The sequence below is a fragment of the Osmerus eperlanus genome, chromosome 19, assembly GCF_963692335.1.
Source record: "Osmerus eperlanus chromosome 19, fOsmEpe2.1, whole genome shotgun sequence".
Classification (NCBI taxonomy): Eukaryota; Metazoa; Chordata; class Actinopteri; order Osmeriformes; family Osmeridae; genus Osmerus; species Osmerus eperlanus.
Window position 1 is genome coordinate 5,504,753 of NC_085036.1, and position 23,978 is coordinate 5,528,730.

Here is a 23,978-nt window from a genome sequence, read left to right on the forward strand (position 1 = left end):
CCCCACATTGCAAAGGTTAAAAGAAAATTATTTTAATTTGTTTTTGTATTGGGTAAAATTGGGTAAACACAACGATGGTTCGTTATGAACCTTTGGGTCATGTGACCCGAAGGCAGCACGAGGGTTAAGGTCTCCGAATAGGGTATGTAACATTGGTTGGGCTGAAAATGGCCCGGGTGCTGTTCTATGCCCCCGGATGCTTCCTGTGAAATTGTCCCGGGAAAAAACGCTAGGTTTTCTCCTTTTATGGTATTCTCATGAATATAGAGATGAGCTGCGCGCTGGTTGGTTTTCAACGAGTGAAGCTGCGGAGCAAAGACGCGACACGGCCAACAGCACTCACTGAAACAACGAAGGTGGAGACTTAACTGTACTTGAAATAAAAACGTACAAATAAATGTATTACTCAACACTGTTGTTTTCCACAGATTGACTAGATATCATTTGAAATGATTACGTTAGTTGTTTCCACTTCTGTTGTCAAAGCAAACAGGATAGACTTAGGTGGGTAACGTTAGCACTACAGCTTAGCAGACAAACTATCGTGATTCAACTCAGCTTCAGTTAGCTCTAGCTATCTTGCTGAAAAATAGATCTGGACAAACATACATCTTGAATTGTAGATTTACATGACAACACAGGTTATTTATTTGAATGAAACACAGTCAGGAACATGAAATAATGTTAGCCCCATTGCCAATACAGCAACATGACGTCGGCAACCCTGTTAACAATTTCTCTTGAAGGAAACAAAAAGAAAGAGTACATAAATAACTTAGAGCTCAATGCTCTTAAGACAGTGGAGATGGTTGTGGACTTCAGGAGGAACACAGCCCCACTCACCCCCATCACCCTGTGTGACTCCCCAGTCAACACTGTGGAGTCCTTCCGCTTCTTGGGCACTATCCTCTCCCAGGACCTCAAGTGGGAACTGAACATCAGCTCCCTCATCAAGAAAGCACAACAGAGGATGTACTTCCTTCGGCAGCTGAAGAAGTTCAACCTGCCAAAGACAATGATGGTGCACTTCTACTCAGCCATCATTGAGTCCATCCTCACCTCCTCCATCACCGTCTGGTACGCTGCTGCCACTGCCAAGGACAAGAGCAGACTGCAGCGTATCATCCGCACTGCTGAGAAGGTGATTGGCTGCAATCTGCCTACCCTCGAGGACCTGCACACCTCGAGGACCCTGAGGCGAGCGAGGAAGATTGTGGCCGACTCCTCCCACCCTGGACACTCCCTGTTTCAGTCACTCCCCTCCGGCAGAAGGCTGCGGTCCATCAGGACCAATACCTCACGCCACAAAAACAGTTTCTTCCCTTCTGCTGTTGGCCTCTTCAACAAGGCCAAGGGACCACACTGACTCTAATGACTTCTTGCTTAAAACACACTGCTTTTTGCACTGCATTACAAAATGGTATCTTGTACATTTGTATTTTTTGTAATATTTGTATTTTTATATTGTAATTTACGGCAACTTATATTTTATTTTATTGTATATTTAATTCTATTATAATCCCACTTAGTACTGCTAGTTTATGTACCCTTAGTATAGATAGTCCACATATTTAAATTTTAGGTATATGTTTATTGTATGCACCTTCCTGCCAAAGCAAATTCCTTGTCTGTGCAAACTTTCATGGCGAATAAATCCCATTCTTCTTCTTCTTCTTCTTAAAGAATATTATAGATTCATACGATAGGCAGAATCTTACACCTAAGGACAGCATATTGATCAGGTTCCATACATGGTGGTTGGTGGAGGAGACTGATCCATCCAGGCTAGTCCATCAAAAACACATTTTGGTTATAGTGACAGCCGGAGTAGTAATGAAAGAGCAATCTCTTCAAAATTAAGCAATTATTGATCATTATTAACAGGAAAGTGTGTTGGACTAGAGCAGGGGTGCACAATTGGAGGACCTCGGTCCGTGTCCGGACCGAGTGAAGGTTCTGTCTGGACCTCAACATATTTCTCATAAATAGTTGTTCAATTAAATACTGATGAAGCAAACGTTATTTACAATGAACACATTCTGCGCTGGCTCAGCGTCCCAGACAGCGCTCCATACTATGATGTGTTGTCCAATCACGTGCGTTATTTTAATCACTTGACGAAACTCAGACAATCAAAGTGAAAGTTTACATTGAAGAATCAAAAACTGAAGCGAGAGAAGTTGTGGAGTTGATACAGAAAAAAGAGAAGTGGACAGACAAATTACATTTACATTTATGCATTTAGCAGACGCTTTTATCCAAAGCGACTTCCACGAGAGAGCTTTACAAAAGTGCATAGGTCACTGATCATAACAACGAGATACCCTTAACATTGCGAGCAACCAAAACATGAACGTACATTGTGAAAAACCAAATAAGTGCCAAAGGGAAGAACCATAAGAGCATGCAGTTAAACAAGTCACAATTAAACAACATGAAACTCAAAAAGGGCAAGAGTGTACCTGTAGAAAAACAATCAACAGTAAAATATTTCACAGCGAATACAAGAATTTAAATCCGTTACAACTATCCAACAAGATTAACAAGTCTCTCAATAAGAGTCATTGTGATCCTGGAGGAAAATATGCCCCCAAAAACGTAAATAAGCTTGACATTTATTTAGGGGGAAATGGCTAAAGTGCCGGAAATTAGAATGTTTCTTTTGACATAAAGTTTAGGCTGTGGCATTGAAGACAGCGACGCACCACACAAGCTTGAGATTAAATCCATTATTTAATGTGACATTACTTACTGTACATGTCTTTATTTGCTTAAATGTACATGTGCTGCTAGTACACCACGGCACGATACGATACTCGCTGTGCAACAGCACATCTATGCACGCTGTATCCATGCGTCGTTGCTAACGTGTGCTGATGTTGTGACGTAGGCTAGCACTGAGTTCCCTTTGTTGACACAAGGCACTTTTTGCCACAAAAACTTTATTTCAGACTAAACCGTGCAACGGAATGTAAATAAAAATACAAGCAACTCAATCGCTAACAAGACAAAACTTTTGACACCGACGTTGTCTATGTAGTCCAAATATTGAAGGATCCTTAGGGGGGCAAAAATAATAATAATAAAAATAAGATAAATCTTAGAGAACAATGGTTGTGCTCGCCGAAGGCGTGAGCCAGTGACGTGCGGTCAGGGGAGGCAAGGGAGGCAGTGCCTCCCCTGTGTCATCATGAAATGTAAAAAACGAATGATATAAAATAATAATATTTGTCCACTGATCTGTGATAGAAATATAATTATTGGATGATTCCAATGATTTTTATAGCCAATATCGCTGAATTTGTGTATTTTCCTGTTCAAATACGGGGAAAGAAGCGAAAGGAGGCAGCGACTAGCTGTGCCTCCTCTCGGATTGCGCAATCCCACACAAACTGGGCTGAGCTGGGAATCTTTTTGCTCAATTTGAGCACGTGCAATTTGATCTCTCTGTATGTCACCAATGTAATGTTTGTACACATTTTTATTATGTCCTCACATTTCATAGTCTTGGTCATGTATTTTACGTATTTGTATAACATATTAGTCTTGCTGATCGTACATAACGCTGCAGTGAAAAAGCAGGAGGGGAGGCAGCCAGTACCTCTGCCTCACTGAAGGGGGCGTGTGTGAGCACACAGGCTTGTTCTGCTATTATTCTTCTTCATGTATTACAGACAAATGTATGGTTGTTGCTAGCTAAAAAAGTCAAATAGAAAAAGTGCACCCTATCGTTTATTTGTATATTTTTTTGCCCTGACTGATTATAAGATTATATATATATAATCTTGCATATCTTGCATATAAGCTTAACATTTCTCAAAACTGGACTTTCAATCAAAACTGGAAGTGATAAATCATGAAAGATCGATGCCCGGAGCTAAAAGATTTGCTTCAAACGACGGGAAAGAAGATAACAAAATTATATAAAACCAGATAAGAAAAATCTAGTTATTTTAAAGAATAAAACAACATTTGTCTTTCTGTTATGGACTGTATATACTTTCATTTCTATTGAATGAGTATGAATTGTGGAATTGTGATGGCAAATTAAGAACACAGACGATGCGGAGCAAATGCGCTCTCTCTGAGCCTCTATAAATTTAACTCATTTCTTTGGCCAAATATGTGTGTGTAAAGAATGCTGATATGGGATATGAAAATAACCATTGGCAATGTGCAAGCAGCCAGTTGAATGGTGAATTGATGCTGCTCTGTTGAATTCATGTATTTGTAAATCTGACTTTGAAAGAGTCAGTGCCTCCCCAGCCACAAACCTCACCGCACGTCACTGGCGTGAGCACACCCAATAACTACGCCACAAATAATTTTGCACGTTAGACACAGGGCTTTCAAGTCTCACGCATTCACCGTGACACTTCAACCATTTCACATATCACATGCCTCACCTTGTATTTCTCACGCTGAGAAGGGATAACTTGTCCCGTTATAAAAAATTAATGGACAAGGCCAAGGCCGTAGCCATGGAGTCAACATTGGGGGGGACGAATTACATTTTTTATGATAATTTCGGACAGCGTGCGTGGTTGCCTGTCGTAGCGTAGCACATTTATATTTTTATATCAATATATTGGGGGGGGACATTTTGACCAGATTTGAAGTATGCGCCAATATTCATTACGGCCTTGGATGAGGCGCAGGCATACTGAGGGAAGTTTTCAGCAGAGTTGATAGCTGTCTCGAGTTATAGAGAGTTAAATACCACCTCCCTTTCAATCATAAACACTAGCACAAACAGTGGATATAGCATTTACATTACATTTAGTCATTTAGCAGACGCTCTTATCCAGAGCGACTTACAGTAAGTACAGGGACATTCCCCCGAGGCAAGTAGGGTGAAGTGCCTTACCCACAATGTCATTTGGCATGGCCGGGAATCGAACTGGCAACCTTCAGATTACTAGCCCGATTCCCTAACCGCTTAGCCACCTGACTCCCCACTCATATAGCAGTGCAGCCATTCAGCTAACAAAATGAACATGTCTATTTTTTCTTCACAGCATTGCACACCTTTTTTTGGATAGTTCAAGGTTTTTAGAGAAGAAAACTAACATGTCAACATGGTTTTGGGTAAATCAATATAATATTTTGAAATTAATAAATCTAGATTAATCACAATTAATTAGGCTAATTGCGGCAAATTTTCAGCTCAATCACTCGCAAATTGTCTTTTACATCGGGTTGTATTTTCATTGTAAAAAACGTTTTGGGGGGTAATCGTGTTTTGACAAACCAATTGCATATTAATTTGTAACTAGAGAGGGTACAATTTCTGGGGAAATTGTAGGGTGTGCTTGCTTGCGTCGGTTGCACAGGGGTCCGTTTTTGAATGACATTTTTACAACTGATATTTCTGTATATTTTATATAAAAATGCATACTTATTATTTATAAAGATGACATAGATTTAAAAGCATTTTTTTTTGCTGCTCATTTACAACTGAAAATACGAGTGAAGTGTAGAATGAAATAGATGTCTTCTCATTTCCCCTGCAAGAGGCAGCCTCATCGTTGAAACAAAACGAATAAATTGGGCAGACCGGTGTAAAAATTGACCTAATCTCTATGACTTAAACGTCATTTTAAGTTTTTCCCTTCTCATGATATTTTCAGGCATTTAGCCTACTCATTGCATTCATTCATTAATAAAGAACCCCCTTTGAAGATTATTCTACGACGTTACCCGGCAGTAGAAGATGGAATCGCGATTCAAACAGTACCATCTGCTAACTGAAAATATGCCCCCCAAAACGTAAATAAGCTTGACATTTATTTAGTGGAAAATCGCTCATTCATAAAAAGCTCACTGGTAGCGATCATTGTCAGTAACAACGCAAAATGCGATATAGCCCTGTGTGGAGAAGCTGCCCGGTAAATTGTACTACTACGGTACAGTACTAGACTACTGCTGTGTTCGTCTTGGTAGCGATTGCGTTGGTTGAATTGGATTTAACGTTCCGTTGTACGGTTTAAGCTGAAATTAATTATTTTCATGAACAGATTGACAACGTTTAGGCTGTGGCAATGAAGTTCAGGTTAGTAGTTAGATAGACTTTTGATTTAAGTAAGGGGAGTGCCGAACATGTTCTGTCGCCGTTTGACTTCCTAAACAGCTGTGTAAGTTAGATGTTTTTGTCGTGTGTCTCGCGTAAGCTACAGCGTTGTAGTGAGCTACACTGGTTTGAAACCACAGGTAATGGTAATTTCACCAACAAATCGTTTACTAATGTCAGAATAAATCCTACAACGAAAATGTATATGTGAGGAATGTTTATTTTAACGATTGAAAACAGATAACGCTACATCATAGACCACTGTAGTATGTGTTGCCCGGGCAACACAGGCTAATGTCATGATGCTAATACTTCAGTGAAATAGTAGACTACTGTTTCCGAAAGTAGATGTACTTCCTTAATAATATCAGCTTATACTGTACATTACACATCACAATTGTGTGTCATATCACAAAGTAAAATGAGTAAATAGTTATCACCCTGGCCTCTTTGCTTGTGGCGTTTCTGCAGCTGCCTTGCAGTAAAGCTATAGTTAGCCTAGCTATCCCCCAAGTTAACAGATGCGAAACGAATGTTCTGCCAAAGGTAGTCACGCGTGTTTTCGTGACGTTAGTGACGTTAGTAACGTCAGTGACTGTGGCTAGCAAATTAGCCACCGTTAGCTTCACTTTTCGCCACAAAAACTTAACTTCAGCCTAAACCATGCAACGGAACGTAAATTCCAATAGAAGCAACTCAATCGCTACCAAGACGAAACTTTTGACACCTACTTTGTCTATGTAGGCCAAATATTGACTGAGTTTTAGGGGGGCGAAAATAAACAATAATAAATAATAATATATAAGTGAGAGAACAAAGGTTGTGCTCTCGCCGAAGGCTTGAGCACACCCAACTATATTAAACTAGTATAATCTGTGGATTTTGCTAGTTTTGACAATAACATTTGTCATTTTAGTAAGTCAACATTTGTAATTTGAATACAAATCCAATACTTCAATACAAGTGCACTGATTTTCTGTTGTCTTTAGTGAGATAAGTTTAGTCAAAAGATAAATAAGAAAATAAGACAGTACCATTCCCCAAACTATTTAAATTGTAATAGAAATTAAAATATATAATTTGGTCAGCTCAGCAGCGGTTGTTTAGCCTGGTCCTAACCAGACCCTCGTACATTTTATTTGTACAGAGTAGGGGTGGAACGGTACACTGAAGTCACGGTTCGGTTCATACCGCGGTTCAGACATCACGGTTCGGTACGAGTTCGGTACAACGGAGGGAAAAGCAAAACAAACCAGGTTCCTCTACGAGTGAATACGGCGCATTTGTATTCTATTTGTATGTGTATCTAATGGTTAGTTAAGCACTGTAGGGAGGAGAAGTTAAACAGTTTTTTTGGTCTCGTTCCAGTGATTGGCACACCTGGGTGATGGCGTCGGATATTTTTAGTCATTTAGCTAGCACACGCCAGATGCGTTATATGCATGTTGTATTTCCACTCACATACCCCACAACCAGTGACGTGCGGTGATGTCAGTAAGCGGCTAGGCACTTGAATGGAAAAATGTGTCCAAACTTTTGATTGGTACTGTACATGTTGAAGAATACAGGATCGAAGTGCGCAAGTGATTTTCGCTTGTCGTCCAGTGAATGGACAGTAAAAGCACTGCTTATTCTACAATTTTTTTTGTATTTGATTATGCGTAACTGGTACATTCGTCATCGTAACGTCTAAACAATTGGAATAACACACATATTGCATATATAAATCACAAGAATAAACAGTAAAAATACAAATACAAGTTTATTAAATAAAATGATTTAATAAAAATGTTTACGTTTGAATTTTGGCAGGGTAGGCAGTGACAAAGTTTTCCTAAACTTGCAATCTTAAAAATGCCGGCGGGTCCTCTATCTCTCGCGGGTCGCCACCACTCGCCATACTTGTCCTTAGTGCTGTTAGCTATCCTATCTCTGACTCACGGCGGCGCCAATCAGAGCTACAGATTAGATGTCCCTAAAGTACACGAGTATCTAACAGTAGTTCCGCATTACATTAATTAATTTGCATGCAAGTTTATTTATTTTTATACTGTGTATTCTCCGTGTAATTTCATGCACCGAATACATGTACCGTTCCACCCCTAGTACAGAGGGTCTGGGATCGCTCCATTGACAAGCGTTAACTTCCTTGAAGGCGGGTACTCTGTTGAAGTTTAAAACTATTGGATCTGCCCAGAGCCACTCTGATCTGCCATAACCAATCGCTAGCGTTTGCCTTAGCCAACTCCTTCACCACGGAGCTAGCTGCCGAATCTAGAAAATCAAACTTTTCCAGAACCCCGTGGGGAGGAGGACCACAACATCATGACCACCAACAAAACTCAGCAAGGATTGTTCTTGCTCCGGCTTTAACTTATGGATATTCGGCAGCGTTGCCACAACCGCAGAATAGCTTCGCTCGCATCTTTCTCTAATGCACAACATCAACATCATCGTTCTCAGCCACTCCCTCTGTTCGCTGATTGGACCTACAAAAAAATTGTTTCTGAAAACCGACTGATGCACCAAAATCCCAGACCTAGTACAGAAGCAAAATCCAAATTGAGCGGAAGTACGTAGGAGGGCAGAGCCAGGCTAGCGGTTGTTGTGTTCGGAGCAAAAAATGATGTTCAGGATGAGTGCCCGGCAGAACTAGCATTATCCTTGTGCCGTTGCCTAGTGCAGGCATGCCGCTGTAAAGCCCCTTTCCCCCTACTACTCACGTCTATATCAATGCGACAGAGCTTACAGAAGGCATGATATTGATCTTTGCTGCTCTTAGTGGCAAAGTGGAGTTCTGAACTCCACGTAAGTTTGAAGGAGGTCTTTCTTTTTTGCATCTGAAAGCATACGCGAGTGGTAAATTGCGACGGTGGGCAGGAAGGGTCAACAAGGAGGACAAAAGGGCGAAAAAGAGGACACGCAACAGCGGTCCGGACAAAGGGCTGGAAAACCGGACTGTCCGGACGAAATCCGGATGTCTGGTTACCCTAATCGTTGCTAACACTGGCATTGTTGCCTACGGTGTCTACGGTGCCAACAGTGTCTACTGTGCCAACGGTGTCTACGGTGCCTCAAAAAATGGGCATCGTCTGTGTTTTGTAATTTTAGAACCGGAAGGTGTGGGTAGTATCGGTTCTCGTGACATCCCTAACCCCTGGGCTAGAGGAGGGACTACAGGTGTGTGTGTGGGTACACCCCACTGGTCACATCGAGGTCATGGTCCAGTGTCTGAAGACATCCAGGCTGGTTAATACATGATGGAGTCATGTCTATTACGTAAGCAGGACTCAATGTCCAAGAGCTAGCAAGTTGATGAGTTATAGCAGGGCTCGACATTAAGGCTTGTCCGCTTGTTCGGGAAAAGTGGATTTTTTGTCACTAGACAAGTTAAAACTCAAACAAAATAAAATGCCATGTTACTTGCACTGGCCAGTGCAAGTAACATGGCAGGCTATCCTCAGTATATGTGTTCGCTAGGCTGTGTGTGTGCACGCTAAACTGCATGTTCCAATTTATTTGACATCGTGGCTGGCTAGGGGTGCGTGTTACAATGTATTACAATCAGTGGCGATTTCTTTAAGACTGCAAGGGAAGCTCAGCGTCCCATAAAATTTCAAAAAATTAATGTTCAAATATTTACTATTGTGTTAACATTTTAAATGCGTTAGAACACGTTCATATCGAAGACGAGTTCTTTCAGAATCAGCTACATATATTAGCAGGTCGACTGACTGATTTCCTTCTCATACATTCCCGTAGCGTCACAGTGCATTTCCCTGTTGAAGCTCAGCTTCCATGGACTTCAATGGGGCTGCTTTTAACTGTTTTTTTTCAGTGCTTCGAAACTATACGGTCATTGGATGAATGCTGAGATTATGTCCTGCCTCGGACGCTCAGCGTCTCTGGGGGTGAATGGAGGAGTGGGCTGGCCTGGACGCTGAGCTTCCGCATGATGATTGGAGGGTCTGTCAAAAGACTGCATCTCCTTTTGATTGACAGTAATTTTGTACTACAAAAAGTCACCACAGCTGCAGCAACCTATTTCTTGGTATTTGCTTGGCGAAATTGCTAACCAATTTTCATCATACATTTCATACACCACGTTCCTTGTTTCAGTTTAACCTAATTTCCACATTTCCTGCTTGATTAATATTGTTTTGTTAGATCGTTCGTTCATTCATTTAGTAGGCTAGGCTAGTGTCGTAGGGGTGAACTAGCCAGTGAATAGCCAAATAAATAAATCATTTTTAGGATGTAGGCCGAAAATGAGCGTCCCCTCTTTGAAAGACCAGCAGCCGCCACTGATTACAATGTATCACATACTGATGTTTTTGTCTGTCATAATTGAATTACCAATCTCTCCCTCTCTCTCTCTAATATGTATTGATAAAAATCATAGTAATAATATAGCTATATTAAGCCTATATATTTACAAATATTTTGCGTGGGGGAGGGGGGGCCTCGGGGAGGCTTCTGCCCAGGGCCCCAGATGACCTTAACCTGGCCCTGTACAGTGGTGATCCAGCTGCTGAAACTGTACTCACAGGTCTGTGGTGAAGACGTATGCGATCACATCTTTCATCCCTCCAAAGATGCCGCCCACAAAGAGAGAAACAATAACATGATAGGGTAGAGGAAACAATTCCAGTCATTCAGGTAGAGTCTCACGCACATTTCAAATAAAAATATTTCCACATTAACATTATTACCGGTATACGATGGCTTGGCAGAGTTGAGGTTGAACCTCTACAAACTCCACCTGGGCTAACAACTTATCACTCGACTCAATTGCACCTTAAACTACACTTAACTGTTTATTTCTTGTTACTAGTTGTATTTGACCTTGACTGACCTTTTTCGATTTTTGATGTTGTATTTCTAATTCTGTTGTAGTATTGTCTTGTTAACAGACTGCACCTACAAACAATGTTGCACTTGATATCTTATGTTGTTTTGTTGCACTGTCCTATCATCAGAATAATGTTATATTGCAGTTGATCGCTATTGTTGCACGTGTCAGACAAAATTACGGACTGCTCCTTGGCACTAATCAAGCGGAGCTGGTTCATGCCGAAGACGCAAGACATAGCGCGTCACTAGCAACTCGTCATATCACGCAGTCGGGGCACACCTTCCTAATAGGGCGGGGTATATAGCAGGGTATCCTGGCATATGCATTGCTAGTGTGGGGTGTTGGTTTCGTACATGCACAGATGATGGACACCTTGCCGGACAGCTTAGCCTGCTCCATGTCCCCGGCTCCTAGAGCATTGCCCACTCTCACACTGGCAGCCACGGAGAAGCCCATGGGGAACTAAGGGAGGCAGGGTAGGCAAGATCGTTACTTAAAGGTCATTAGACGCAAGACGAAACACACTTTCAAGGTCAGTCGTGATTAGTGAACGTGATCCACTGCTGGCGAGATGGTGTGCCTATCTGAAGGGTCTTACCATGTACGCGATGACAGCCAGTTCGTACACGACCGACTGTGCCCCAAGCTCGACCTCGCTGATCAGCCCTGAGGAAAACGAAGAAGAATTCATAATTTCAACTTGTTCCTTTCCAGGTGTGCTTCCTGTAGGGACTTCAGTGGATAGTCATGGATGGATGTGATTGGCGTAAGAGAAAAACCTGACCTGCTAGGAAGCCTCCGATCTCATAGGTCCACCACTCCAGACAGAGCATGAGCATACTGGGTATGGCCAGCAGGATGAAGGCATCCCACTCCTGCAGACAGTCACGTGACCAGCCTAGTGCGCAGAAACACAACACGTGTTATGTGGTAACAATACGATGACATGGTAACAAGGGTCGTTATTGGAATTCCGGACCTGTTTTGCCCAGGCCCAATTGTGCTGAATTCAACATGAATTTGTACAGTCTAGAGTTCTAGACATGAGCTCCCAACATTGTGGTACACTTTAGTGTGTGAATTGAGGAAAAAAGGAAATGCTGTGTCATTTCCTCCTTGGTAAGCTCTCCTCAACACCTGTGTTACACAATTATCCAGTAAAAGATTGTCAGTCAAATATTACTCACTAGGACAGTGGGTAGGGTAACTGGACCCCAGGAATGTACTGACCAGTACTGTGCAGTACAACGCAAGCCGTAACTTAACCTTAACCGTAACCGAAAGACAGGACAGGAGGGACTAGAGCAGAGTGCAAACTGTGTTCAACCAAAATATCTCAAAATAGACCACTTAAAGGGATATTCACTCAAAATGACTTCTCCAACTCCTCAAGACTTGTTAATAAATCTAAAAAAGAATTTGCTAAATTCTCATGATCATTCAGATGTGTGGTACATGCTACAATGTCAGCAACTAGCAAGGACCCATAACTGTTTGAGAAATAGAATAGTTAACAGCCATTTTAGAATGAAGAAAAACAATTAAACTCATATCCTACTCAAACGCCTCCCCCTCCCTAAGAAAGAACTCACCATCCCAGGTGGGCTTGTGCAGCCCTTTACAGACGATGTATACAAAGAGGAGCACCGCTAGGGAGTACTGGGATATGGAGTTTGCAGCTGCAGATCCACTGTAGTCAGGAGGCAGGAGGTAATGGAGCAGAGAGACAGTTAATGCTCATTTTTAGTGTGAAAAATGACCGTCTGTGAGTTTAGCTTACATGCAATAGAACATATCGTAGACAGTATAGTCTATATCAGTGGTTGTCCACTGGTCTAACCTCAGGACCCATATTTGTCCTTGGTCATTAAGTCACAACCCCAAAATAATTTCATTTCCAAACCATTATAATTTATTTCACAAAACAATTTGTGCTGTATTCCAAAATGTCTATCACACTATGAGGTGTGAGCCTACCCACTTTTCAAAATGAAAACTTAGCCTACCATCGGAAGTTTGGTAACTTCTAAAAATAAAAGTTATAATTTTTGACAAGCACACGTCGGCGACCCTCTCCACACCAAGCTTGCGACCCACTTTTGAGTCGGGACCCACCAGTTGAGAAACACGGGTCTAGATGATACACTTTTCTCATTCACAATATTAAATAAAACTTGGAATGTATGGAGATTTCCCTTCTCCAATTACACTGTTTATGGATTAATTTTGTCTACAATGTTTTTGTAACCACGTAAGGTGGATGAGACAATTTCTTCAAGAATGGGACTTGACACTGACCTGGCACTACAGTGTGGGCCATCTGGATAAACTGTATCAAGGCTGTCTAACTCTGTTCCTGTTAAGCTACCGTTCTATATCCTGACAGTTTTCACTCCAAGCTTGACTTTGAACTAATATACTTTAGCCAGCACAGTATTACAATCAGGTGTGTTAGATTAGATTTGGAGCAAGACTTCCAACATGAAAAATGTTTAGGCAGGAACAAAGTTATACAGGGCCTGTACTACACTAACAGTATTGTGTGTGACTCTTGCCACAGTGATCTACATTTACATGTAGTCATTTAGCAGACGCTCTTACCCAGAGCGACTTACAGTAAGTACAGGGACATTCCCCCTGAGGCAAGCAGGGTGAAGTGCCTTGCCCAAGGACACAACGTCATTTTGCACAGCCGGGAATCGAACCGGTAACCTTCAGATTACTAGCCCGACTCCCTAACCGCTCAGCCACCTGACTCCCTGATCTAAAGATGACGATCGTGCGCTCACTCACGCCACGCCCAGGTCCAGCTGGAACAGGAAGACGTAATTGATGAGAGCGTTGAGAATGTTGCCCACCGCTCCGGTTATGACCTGTGGCCAAATGATACCCTGCAAGGTCAAAGAACAGCACTGTCAAAGGTTGTTAAAAGGACCCCACCCCTACCAACAGACATTGTTCAACGATCACCGCTTTAAAATATCCCCCCCAAAAAGGCTTAGGAGACTGTACCTGATTCTGTAGGTACCTGCCTTGTAGCTGGTACATGAAGGCAGCCTGCAGCACAGATATGACAGCTTGAGCGGATGGATTAAAACAACAAAAACATTCCAAATTCTCAATGTTATATCTACAGAGAACTCACTGGAAGAGCGGGCATGAAGATTTTCACGTAAAGTTGGGAGAGCCTGAGGGCACAAAGACGGACAACACACACACACACACACACACACAAAGACATACAAGACACACACAATGAAGGTTCTGTGTGATCAGAGAGAGAGATGTGATACATTTACATTTAGTCATTTAGCAGACGCTCTTATCCAGAGCGACTTACAGTAAGTACGGGGACATTCCCCCGAGGTAAGTAGGGTGAAGTGCCTTGCCCAAGGACACAACGTCAGTTGGCATGACCGGGAATCGAACTGGCAACCTTCGGATTACTAGCCCGATTCCCTCACTGCTCAGCCAACTGATAGTGTGTGTGTGTGATTGTGTGTGTTACCTGGCCACCTCTGGGCTCTGTCGGACAGCCAGCAGGATTGGTTAAGTGTTGATGAGCAGAGCCCAGCAGGGGAAGCAGGCCAGCATCAGGATCAGAACCCCCCTCTGAAGAATCACTCCCACACGCTTCAGGTTACCACCCCCAAACGTCTGGAGAACCACACACACACAAACACTTTTAGTCAGGTACACACACTACATATTTGCTCAGCATGTTTCATAGTTGTGTGTCCTATTTTATGTTTGTATATTAGCATTTTTTTTTACTATTACATTGTTGCGAACAAGTTCCCCTAAAGAGGTCATTAGTAGTTATTAAAACATTCCTTCCAGCCAATTAGTGCCCTTACAGCCCCATGGGTAATCACTGACCTTAGATATGAGTGTGTCACAGGCTGAAGCCAGGCCAGAACCAATAGAGATGCCTGTGACATTGATCACCTGGAGAAGCAAGACAAATGGCTTTAGGGAATGGGGGAGGGGGGGAATTGCCTGCAAGTGGACAGAACTATTCCGATTGGTATCTAGGCTACAGTACCGCGGTTGATATGACCTTTAACGTTTTAGTGTGGGACCACAAGGCGTCACGTGATAAATCAGTCACAATGAAAGAATCACTACTACCGACTCATTTAACGTCGGTTGACACCGGATTGATTGACCAACAGGTAAACCCGAGTAGGCTATTGAAATGACAGCTCACCGCTATTGCTAATGCAACTCCAGCCAGCTCCGTTTTGCCCATGTGCCCACAAAACACCGTGCTGATGAAACTTATAAGAAAGATCATCAACTGCGAAATAAACTACAAGAAGAAAGGACAATGTGAACGGTGAATTAAAGCCAAAACACATGTAAAAGAAGCAGCCTTAATTATTCGTTTACTGGTCACCAAAAAATACATATATTACGCAACAACAAAAAAAAAGTAAGAGGCTACATACCACAGGTCCAGCAAGTTGTAAAAGTTGTACTATTTCATTTCTGTATGCTTGCGTTATAGCACAACTTTTAGTGTATTTTCGACAACCACCGCAGCATGCATCCGAATCTGTCTTATCGTCAACGTTAAGGTTCACTCCGTTGGTACCGTTAGATTTGATTGCTGATTCTGCCATTGTGTGACCGGGACCCCGAATATGGGCTAGGCTAAACGGAGCTGCGAACTAAAGTAAAAGCTACTGGTAATCTTGCCGACGTACATTCGGAACAATCAGGTAAGCTCTGTGGTAACCACTTTCACTGTGTTAGCGTCGGTGTACACGACACGTGGTCTCCCAGTTCTGTCAATACAATGCTGAACTCCGCCTATTTCATTTGACCCCCACGGTGATGACGCGTGGGAGGCCGAAAAGTGAGAGGAAAAGTAAACTGCAGAAAAAAGTAAACGCACGAACGAAAAGATGAACTGCAGTAGCCGTGTCGGGCGTGGTCTATAACCTGTTTATTACAGCTCGAGATGAATAGGGGTCATCTTTATTTGTGCAAAGAACTTCCAATGGTGAAGTGGACACTGTATTTATTTTTTCAATAAAAGTATTATTGCACAAAGGCTATGCGTTGTATCTGTCCTTTTATTCAATGTATTTATTGTAGGTCTACTGTAGCTATATTTCTATATTTTTCTATCATTTGGTGTAGATCCTGTCATGTCTGAAATCTATCTTACCTCACTTCAAGAGATGGCAGAGGGCACCTTTCGATTTTTTGCGTTTTTAACAAGCTCCAATTAGTAACATAGTAAATGTAGCCTGCAAACGTAAACTGGAAACATCCAAATACGCGCGCATGATACAGCCTTCCCCTTTTGGCCACATCAATATGGTCTATGCTGAGTGACTGTAAGCGAAACGCGCAGCAGTGTGCCTATACCACTAACCTCTGAAATGCCACAGCGCTGCGCTGCCCGACGAGGCAACATCACTACACCCAAGACACTGTCTACAGTCACCCCCTTCCGCAGGTAAGAATTAGTTAGACTACATTATCTGTCTCTAAGGTAGACATGGAACGTGGGTTGCAGAAATGTGTGCTTTGTTCCAAAGGAAAGATGCGTCCTGATACTGCGGCCAGTTAAACAAGTTCATAGGCGAAATGGAAACGAATCTTTCCTGATTATGTCCTATTCCAAAAGAATGTGATTCTTCGAATTTGGATCATCCTAGTATCTAATGTCACGTGGATAAATAGAAAAGGACTAAATGGCTGCATAAAGTTGTGATTTATTACGAAGCTGAAATGCATGGAACGGAAAGTTTAGCCTACCACTCAGTATTTGCAAATGTTGCATTTAATCTGTATAGCCTCGCCCATATTGTTTGGTCACTTAAAGAGTAGCGTGCTATATGCCCCATTGCCCCTAATACTGTGTGTGGTATTGATGGCAGAATAGTATAGGCTACCAGTCACCCAGTGGCGCGTCCCACAACATTATAAGAACGTCGATGCACTCACATGAGAAAAAATCACAGCAGATGTGCAGCATCGTTGGTTAAGTGATATATATTTTTTCCCTTGGCAACACGTATAATCAATTCTGTATTATTTGTAGCTACAGATCAGCTACATTTATTTTCACCGCTGTATAGTACTATGTAGCACTGTTATTTGCATGCACATATTTGTTTTTTGTTTTTTATTTAGGGCCATATTTTGATTTGTAATGTGCCATTCTGGAAAACAAATTGATGATTTACTGTACTTTTCCATAGTTGACATTGTTGTCATCAAAAGGCACAATGTTCTCTGTTGCCATGTGAATCTAATTGAAATGCTATGTGTATTTATATTTAATAAAGTTTAATGTATTGTAACAGTATTTGTGTTTCAATCAGTAATCAGACATCCTTTTTAATTTCAGGGTGATAGCGTGATGGGATGGCAATGATTGCACACCTCTGTGGCAAGATCCTGCCTTTCTCCCTTCTGGTCCTGCTCCTCTCTCTCCTTCTGCTTCTCCCCTCCGGTGAAGCTCAGCTTCCCCAGGATCCAAGGACCAGATCAGGGCTCCTTTTCACGCAGACCTCCTACAATGCCTCCATCTTTGAAAATTCTGCAGCTAGGAGCTACATCAAGAGTGAGGTCAAAATGGGAGTTGTTCTCAGGCCCTCTCGTGCCTCCATTGTCAAATACTCTATCGAATCTGGAGACACAGATGGTCTTTTTCAGGCAGAGAAATTTGTTCTGGGAGACTTCTGTTTCCTGCGCATCCGGACAAATAGCGGCAGTGCAGTCATCTTGAATCGGGAGGTCCAGGACAACTACACACTGACGGTGAAGGCATCCGCCATGGGAGGGCTGGAGGCCTGGGCCACTGTTTACATCAATGTCCTTGATATGAATGATCTCCGACCCCTGTTCTCTCCCACTTCCTATTCTATTGTTGTCCCTGAGAGCAGTGCCATGGGTGCAAGCGTGGGAATGGTGACGGCGACCGATGCAGATGTGGGTTCCAACGGTGAGTTCTACTACTTCCTCAAAGAAAGGGTGGAGCTTTTCTCCATCCACCCGACCAGCGGGGTCATCTCCCTCACAGGCAGGCCCAACATGGAGGAACGGAATCGCTTCGAACTGGAGGTGCAGGCTGTGGACCGTGGCATGAAGCTGTACGGTAACAACGGTGTGAGTAGCACGGCCAAACTGGTTGTCACTGTGGAACGCATCAACGAGTTTGCACCGGTTCTGAGTGTGGTGGCACTCAACCCATCCTGGTTGGACATAGACCCCATATATGCAGTTGTTACTGTGGAGGATCTAGATGAGGGTGTCGGTGGGGAGATAGAGTGGGTGTCCATCATCGATGGTGACCCGTTAGAGCAGTTTGTTGTTGATCGGTCTCCTGTGAGTAATGACTACAAGGTGAAGACCTTAGAGCCAGTAGACTGGAATACATTTCCTTACGGCTCCAACCTGACCCTCCAAGCCAAAGACAGGGGCTCGCCTCCAAAGGTTTCCAACACCCAGGTGGTTCGGCTGCAGGTGAGGACGCCAGAGCCTTTGAATATTCGATTTGAGAAGGAGGTCTATAGGGTCAAGATCAGTGAGATAGCACCCCCTGGCACCATAGTAGAGGTAGTAAAAATCTCCCCTGCTCCTCTCAACGTCAACTACAGCTTGAGCTCCTTCTCTGACTCACAGTATTTCACCATGAACTCACTGACAGGCATCATTAACACTGTGAATCAGCTGACCACCATATCCCAGCAGTCTGTGCAAATGACGGTGTTGGAATCTTTCACTCAACTTGAAACCACGGTTCTTATCAGCATAGAGGACGCTAACGACAACACTCCCACGTTCCCCAGGCCCAGCTATGAGGTCTCTATCAACGAGAGCCTACCAGTGGGCACTGTCATCCTGGTGGTGTCAGCGGTGGACATCGACAATGGGGAGAACGGTTGCATAACCCACAGCATTGCTGGTCTGCATTCCATACCGTTCACCATAGATCAAGATACAGGGGAGCTGACTGTCACTAAGGAGCTAGACTTCGAGGCTTCGTCTGAGATGTACATGTTCTCCGTGCGTGCGTCTGACTGGGGCTCCCCGTACCGAAGGGAGAGCGAGGTGAACATCACGGTCCGTCTGCTGAACGTCAACGACAACAAGCCGCTGTTCGAGAGGGACGCGTGCCGAGGCATGATAGCGCGAGACTTCCCCATTGGCCAACCCATCCTTACCATGTCGGCCATAGACGTAGATGAGCTGGACCTGGTTAAGTACCAGATCATCTCAGGGAATGAATTGGACTACTTCAACCTGAATCCAGACTCTGGGAGCTTATCCTTGAGGAGATCATTGGCGTCGGCAAATCTGAAGAGCAACTTGTTCAACCTGAAGGTAGTTGCCACCGATGGGGAGGGGTTCTCTGAGCCCACGTTCGTGAACGTGTCCATCGTGAGAGGTAGGATGCCGCCCCGGGGCTTCACCTGCAGGGACACCAAGGTGGCCGAGAAGTTGGCTGAGATGCTGCTGACCAAAGCATCGGCCATGACCAAGCCCAGGGTAGTCGATGATTACACAGACATTTTCTCTGTGAACAAACAGACTCCGCAGTTCGAGTCTTTTCCCACCAGTATTCTAGTAAGGGAAGACCTGGCTGTCGGTGCCAGTGTCTTCCAAGTGAAAGCGCAAGACGGCGACACAGGCTTCAACGGGCGTATTCTCCACGCAATATCTGACGGCAACAAAGACAGCTGCTTTGACATTGACATGGAGAGCGGCTTGATAACCGTGTTCCAGCCTCTGGACCGCGAGAGGACAGACCGCTACTTCCTGAACATCACTCTGTATGACCAGGGCCTTCCTCAAAAGTCCAGCTGGAGGCTGCTAACCATCAACATCGAGGACACCAATGACAACGACCCACAATTCCCTCAGGAAAGCTACTCGGCTGTCATCCCAGAAGATACTGCTGTGGGCACAGATGTAATCCGTGTCGCAGCCACCGACAAAGACCAAGGTCAGAATGGAGAGATGACCTATGCCCTGCAAAGTGCTGTGCCCCAGTTTGGAATCAACAGTGAGACTGGTGGGGTGTTTGTCGCAGGGCAGCTGGACAGGGAGGCAGTGCCAGTCTTCAGCCTGAAGGTGGAGGCTAGAGACAAGGCTGAGAGGAGCAGCCAGAGGCTCTCTGTCACCACCTTGACCATCACGCTAGAGGACATCAACGACTGTGCTCCAACGTTCATCCCTACTAGCTACAGTGCCAGGGTCCTGGAAGACCTCCCCGTAGGAGCGGTGTTCGCCTGGGTGCAAGCCCAGGACCCGGATGTCGGCCCTGGGGGGCAGGTCCAGTATTCCTTGGTCAACGACTTCAATGGAACGTTTGAGGTGGGCCACCTTTAAAATAAGGTTACTGTGTTGCTGAATGTGTTGTTGTCTTGTCGGAGCCGTTTGAACATAATGCGAGCGGGATATCAATGAACGCATTGACACATAGCCTATCATGTTCTGTACTCTTGTGCTGTATTGTGTAGGTGGATGCTGTGAGTGGTGCTGTGAGGATTGGGAAGGAGCTGGACTATGAGAGGCAGCAGTTCTATAACTTGACTGTGCTGGCTGAGGACAGAGGACTGCCAAGTTTGCGCTCTCTCTCCTTCCTGGAGGTGGAGGTGTGTGACTAACACACACATACACACACACACACATGAACACAACCCCACGCAAGCCACATGTTCAACCTTCTGACAGACACTCACACAACCATATACAAACACATACATAATCCCAACCTCAGTTGCTCCAATTCAGTAACAGCCTGTCTCCATCTTTACACAGGTGGTAGATGTCAATGAGAACCTCTATGCTCCTTACTTCTCTGACTTTGCTGTAAGGGGCACAGTGAAGGAGAACTCGCGGGTGGGCACGACTGTGCTAGTCGTGAACGCCAAAGACGATGACCGCGGCAGGGATGGCGTGCTAAGGTACTCTGTCAGAGCTGGCAGCGGTCTGGGCAGCTTCTCAATCGATGAAGAAACAGGTATTAAGTGCATCGCGGGCGCATACAATTTTTTCCCCTTATGATTATGAGGTCGGTATTCAGAAGTTAGAAGAGCTGTTTATAGGATGAATTGTGTTGACCAGAAATCTTTTGTGTATCCCAGCACATGGTGATTATCACTATGCTATCTTTTAAATTCACTTATTGTATGACTTGTCAATAGATGAAAGGGTACAATTTTAAGCTGTCTCACCCCCCCCTCCCCCCTGCATCAGTCCTCTCTCTGTCACACTCAGTGCACATTCCCCCAACCCACCAGCATCAACATACAGGCAAAGCATCTGAACTGATGACACTGTGTGTGTGTGAGAGATAGCGGGAGACAGAGAGAGAGAGGGACACACATTCATACTCACAGATCAGAGTGAGGAGGGGGGAAGGGGGGGTTAGGAGTCAGTGTGTTTCGTGGTGCCTCACGTGGTTATTGTGCTCTGACGGAATGGGTCATTATTGTAATGAGGACATGGTGGCACTTGGACAGTGACTGGGCCTGGGGTCGGAATAGACCAGGCAGGACAGGGCAGGGCAGGGTAGCTTTACGAATCCTATATTATTTAGACAAATTGAAGTTTAGTTTCGCCTTGCACTGAAATGACAAGAAATTATACAGATTTCTTGTAATCATTTGTGAGAAACTGTTGATAGGATGATGTCATTCGGTGGCCAGAAAGATGCACAAAAACTCTGCGTATCAAAAGTGATAGTAGTCAGTAAGTCTTCTTGGACTGAATTACAATGACTTTCTGAAACATTTTAATAAAAGCTGCCCATGCTACCTAGTTATTTTTACCCATACATAGTAACATCTGTCACTTTTAGTTGCAGTTTGAAATACCGTACACAACTTTAAATGGGAGGTGCTGAAATTGACCTCTAACTAGGCTAATTAGTATTGACTGGTCTGGGGGGAGAGGCAGAGAGAAGGAGGGGCGGCAGAGAAAGAAAGGGGAGGGGCAGAGAGAGGGGAGGCAGAGAGAGAGAATAGTGAAAAGAGGTATGGAAAGAGAAAAGAGAGAGCAAAGCTGAGTTGCTGCATGGGCTTTCTCCACAGTACAGTATATCTCTCTCTCTAACTCTCTCTAACTGCCAAATAAGCACTGAGGAAGGGGCCTTTGGACTGACCTTCCATGGACAATCAAAGTGCCCACCATCTAGCACGTACAGGGAATGGTGAGGAGGATAGGATGAAAGGAAAAGGGAAGGAAATTAAAGGGAGAACAGAAGAATGGATGGAAGACATGAGGAAGGAGGGGTGAGGAGCATAGGCTTGCAACACCTTTACTGGACTGAAGCAGGGGTGTTGTTAGGATAGGGAAGGGTTTTCACTGAAAATGTGCTTTCAGTGACCATTGAAATTGTGACAAAGCAAAAAGCAAAGTGTTGCATGACGGCATTTGCCTGCACCAAGTGTCCAAACTGATTTAACTCACCAGAAAGAGAGAAAGAGCCTTTGCTGTCAGTTGACAGTGACTGTAGTGAGTGTAACACGCCCACCATCCACCCTCTATACATTTAGCTGCCATGCAGTGTTTCTGCTATGACTGCCTGTCACTCTATGACTGCCCCTGGAGGGATAGAGAGAGAGAGAGGGAGAGACAGAAAGAGATGAAAGGTAGGACAAAGGGGAATAAGTTGTGTAAAAAATAAATAAATTAAAAGCAGGCTCATCCAACACAGTGTAGACCATGGGAATATAAACCACATTCAGAGCACACAGAAGTCTATTTGATGGTCTGAGACTTCTATTTAAAAATGTGATGTGCTTTGGACTAAACGCTACAACTTTTTTATCACATCCCGTAACCCCACTAAACACCCCCTATGGCCCAAATAACCCCAAATTCCCACCCCAGAGAGACACACTTGCAACACAAATCATTCATATGCAGACTTCGTTACACGCCCGATCTCGCCGTGTCCCAGACAGATCCGACCCTGCAAGGCCAAGATGAAAGCACAACGTTTCGAAAAAGTAGAAATTGTAAATCCACAGACTTAAATTCTGGATCCTTCAGTACTTTGAGTACAAATTGGTATTCCTGTCACTGCTTTGGTGAATAGAGACGAGCTATTTCTCATTGGCCTGCTGTCAAACCAGCGCAGCTCTATTAGCGGGCAGCCTATGCTGCAGCCTTGCTAACAAGCTGTATAAGCCCACTTTAGGTTGAAACTCCCTCCTTGCAGACAGTTACTTTTGAGGGAGCTTTTTATTGTCTATTACGCATCCCAAATAATGTGCCGGCTGTGTATTTTACTTTTTGATGGAGAGAGGTGTGTGTGCTCAGCAGTCGTGTGTGTGGGTTAGTGTGTGCAGTAAGCTACGTGTGTGTCCAAAACAGTTTGTAGTAGCGCAGTTGATGACCAGGTCTGAATGTAGGTAGCAGGTATTATTAGTTGTTTCACCCACTTGCTAACTGATAGTTCTATTGATCGGTATTTCGAAGTGCGCGCGCATGTGTCGCTGTGGACGCTGTGCCCCTGATTGAGAATGACAGACGTGACGGCACAGAGCTGACAACTTTCACTTTTTGAATTCAATCAGGAAAGTTGTTATTGGTGACGGGGACGAACGCTGTCTTGTCGTATTTGTGTTGAATTTGCAGCGAAGCGGCTGCCGCTGTCAGAGTTCAGAGTGCTGTTAAAAGGCGGTCCCCGCGTGTCCCTGGGCTGGAGATGAGATTGGGTTTGAAAAGGGCAATGTCAAGGACAGCGTCGCCAAGGATGAGTTGCAGCAAACACTGTTCTGCATTCGTCATGCCCTGGGCTCCGAGCTCTCACGCTCGCTGGCACACAGACACACACAAACACAGACACAGCCTTCTTACAAGGTGGCACACACACTTAACACGCACAAAGTGTCACACATACAAACTTTTGGTGGTGGTGTTTAGCAGGTGACACACTCAAACACTGCTGATGCAAGTGTGAGAGTGGCAAGAGGTATGTTTGTGTGTCATAGCCTTATGGCAGGTGGTGGTTGTGTGTTTGTGTGGGAGGGGGGGTGCTATGTTGAGGGCCCTTAGGCCAGAGAGAAGCAGAGAGCA

General features: G+C 44.1%; 2 protein-coding genes across 2 annotated transcripts in view; one reads left to right on the forward strand and one right to left on the reverse strand.

Annotated features, from left to right (window-relative positions):
* Positions 1-700: 700 nt before the first annotated feature.
* LOC134039182 (multidrug and toxin extrusion protein 1-like) lies at positions 701-15,674 on the reverse strand. The gene is given in 12 exon segments (XM_062484888.1): positions 701-739; positions 10,618-11,387; positions 11,524-11,591; positions 11,710-11,823; positions 12,518-12,615; positions 13,719-13,816; positions 13,938-13,982; positions 14,071-14,113; positions 14,434-14,582; positions 14,805-14,873; positions 15,136-15,237; positions 15,377-15,674. Coding segments are annotated over 11 exon segments (1,167 nt in total). The 5' UTR covers positions 15,551-15,674; the 3' UTR covers positions 701-739; positions 10,618-11,180.
* A 581-nt stretch (positions 15,675-16,255) lies between these two features.
* The window catches only part of LOC134039177 (protocadherin Fat 3), a 50,655-nt gene continuing 42,932 nt past the window's right edge, over positions 16,256-23,978 (forward strand). Inside the window, exons 1-4 of the mRNA XM_062484882.1 lie at positions 16,256-16,395; positions 17,293-20,264; positions 20,411-20,545; positions 20,712-20,913. Coding sequence (XP_062340866.1) covers positions 17,310-20,264; positions 20,411-20,545; positions 20,712-20,913 — 3,292 coding nt within the window. The 5' untranslated portion in view covers positions 16,256-16,395; positions 17,293-17,309. The remainder of the gene's footprint in view (positions 16,396-17,292; positions 20,265-20,410; positions 20,546-20,711; positions 20,914-23,978) is intronic.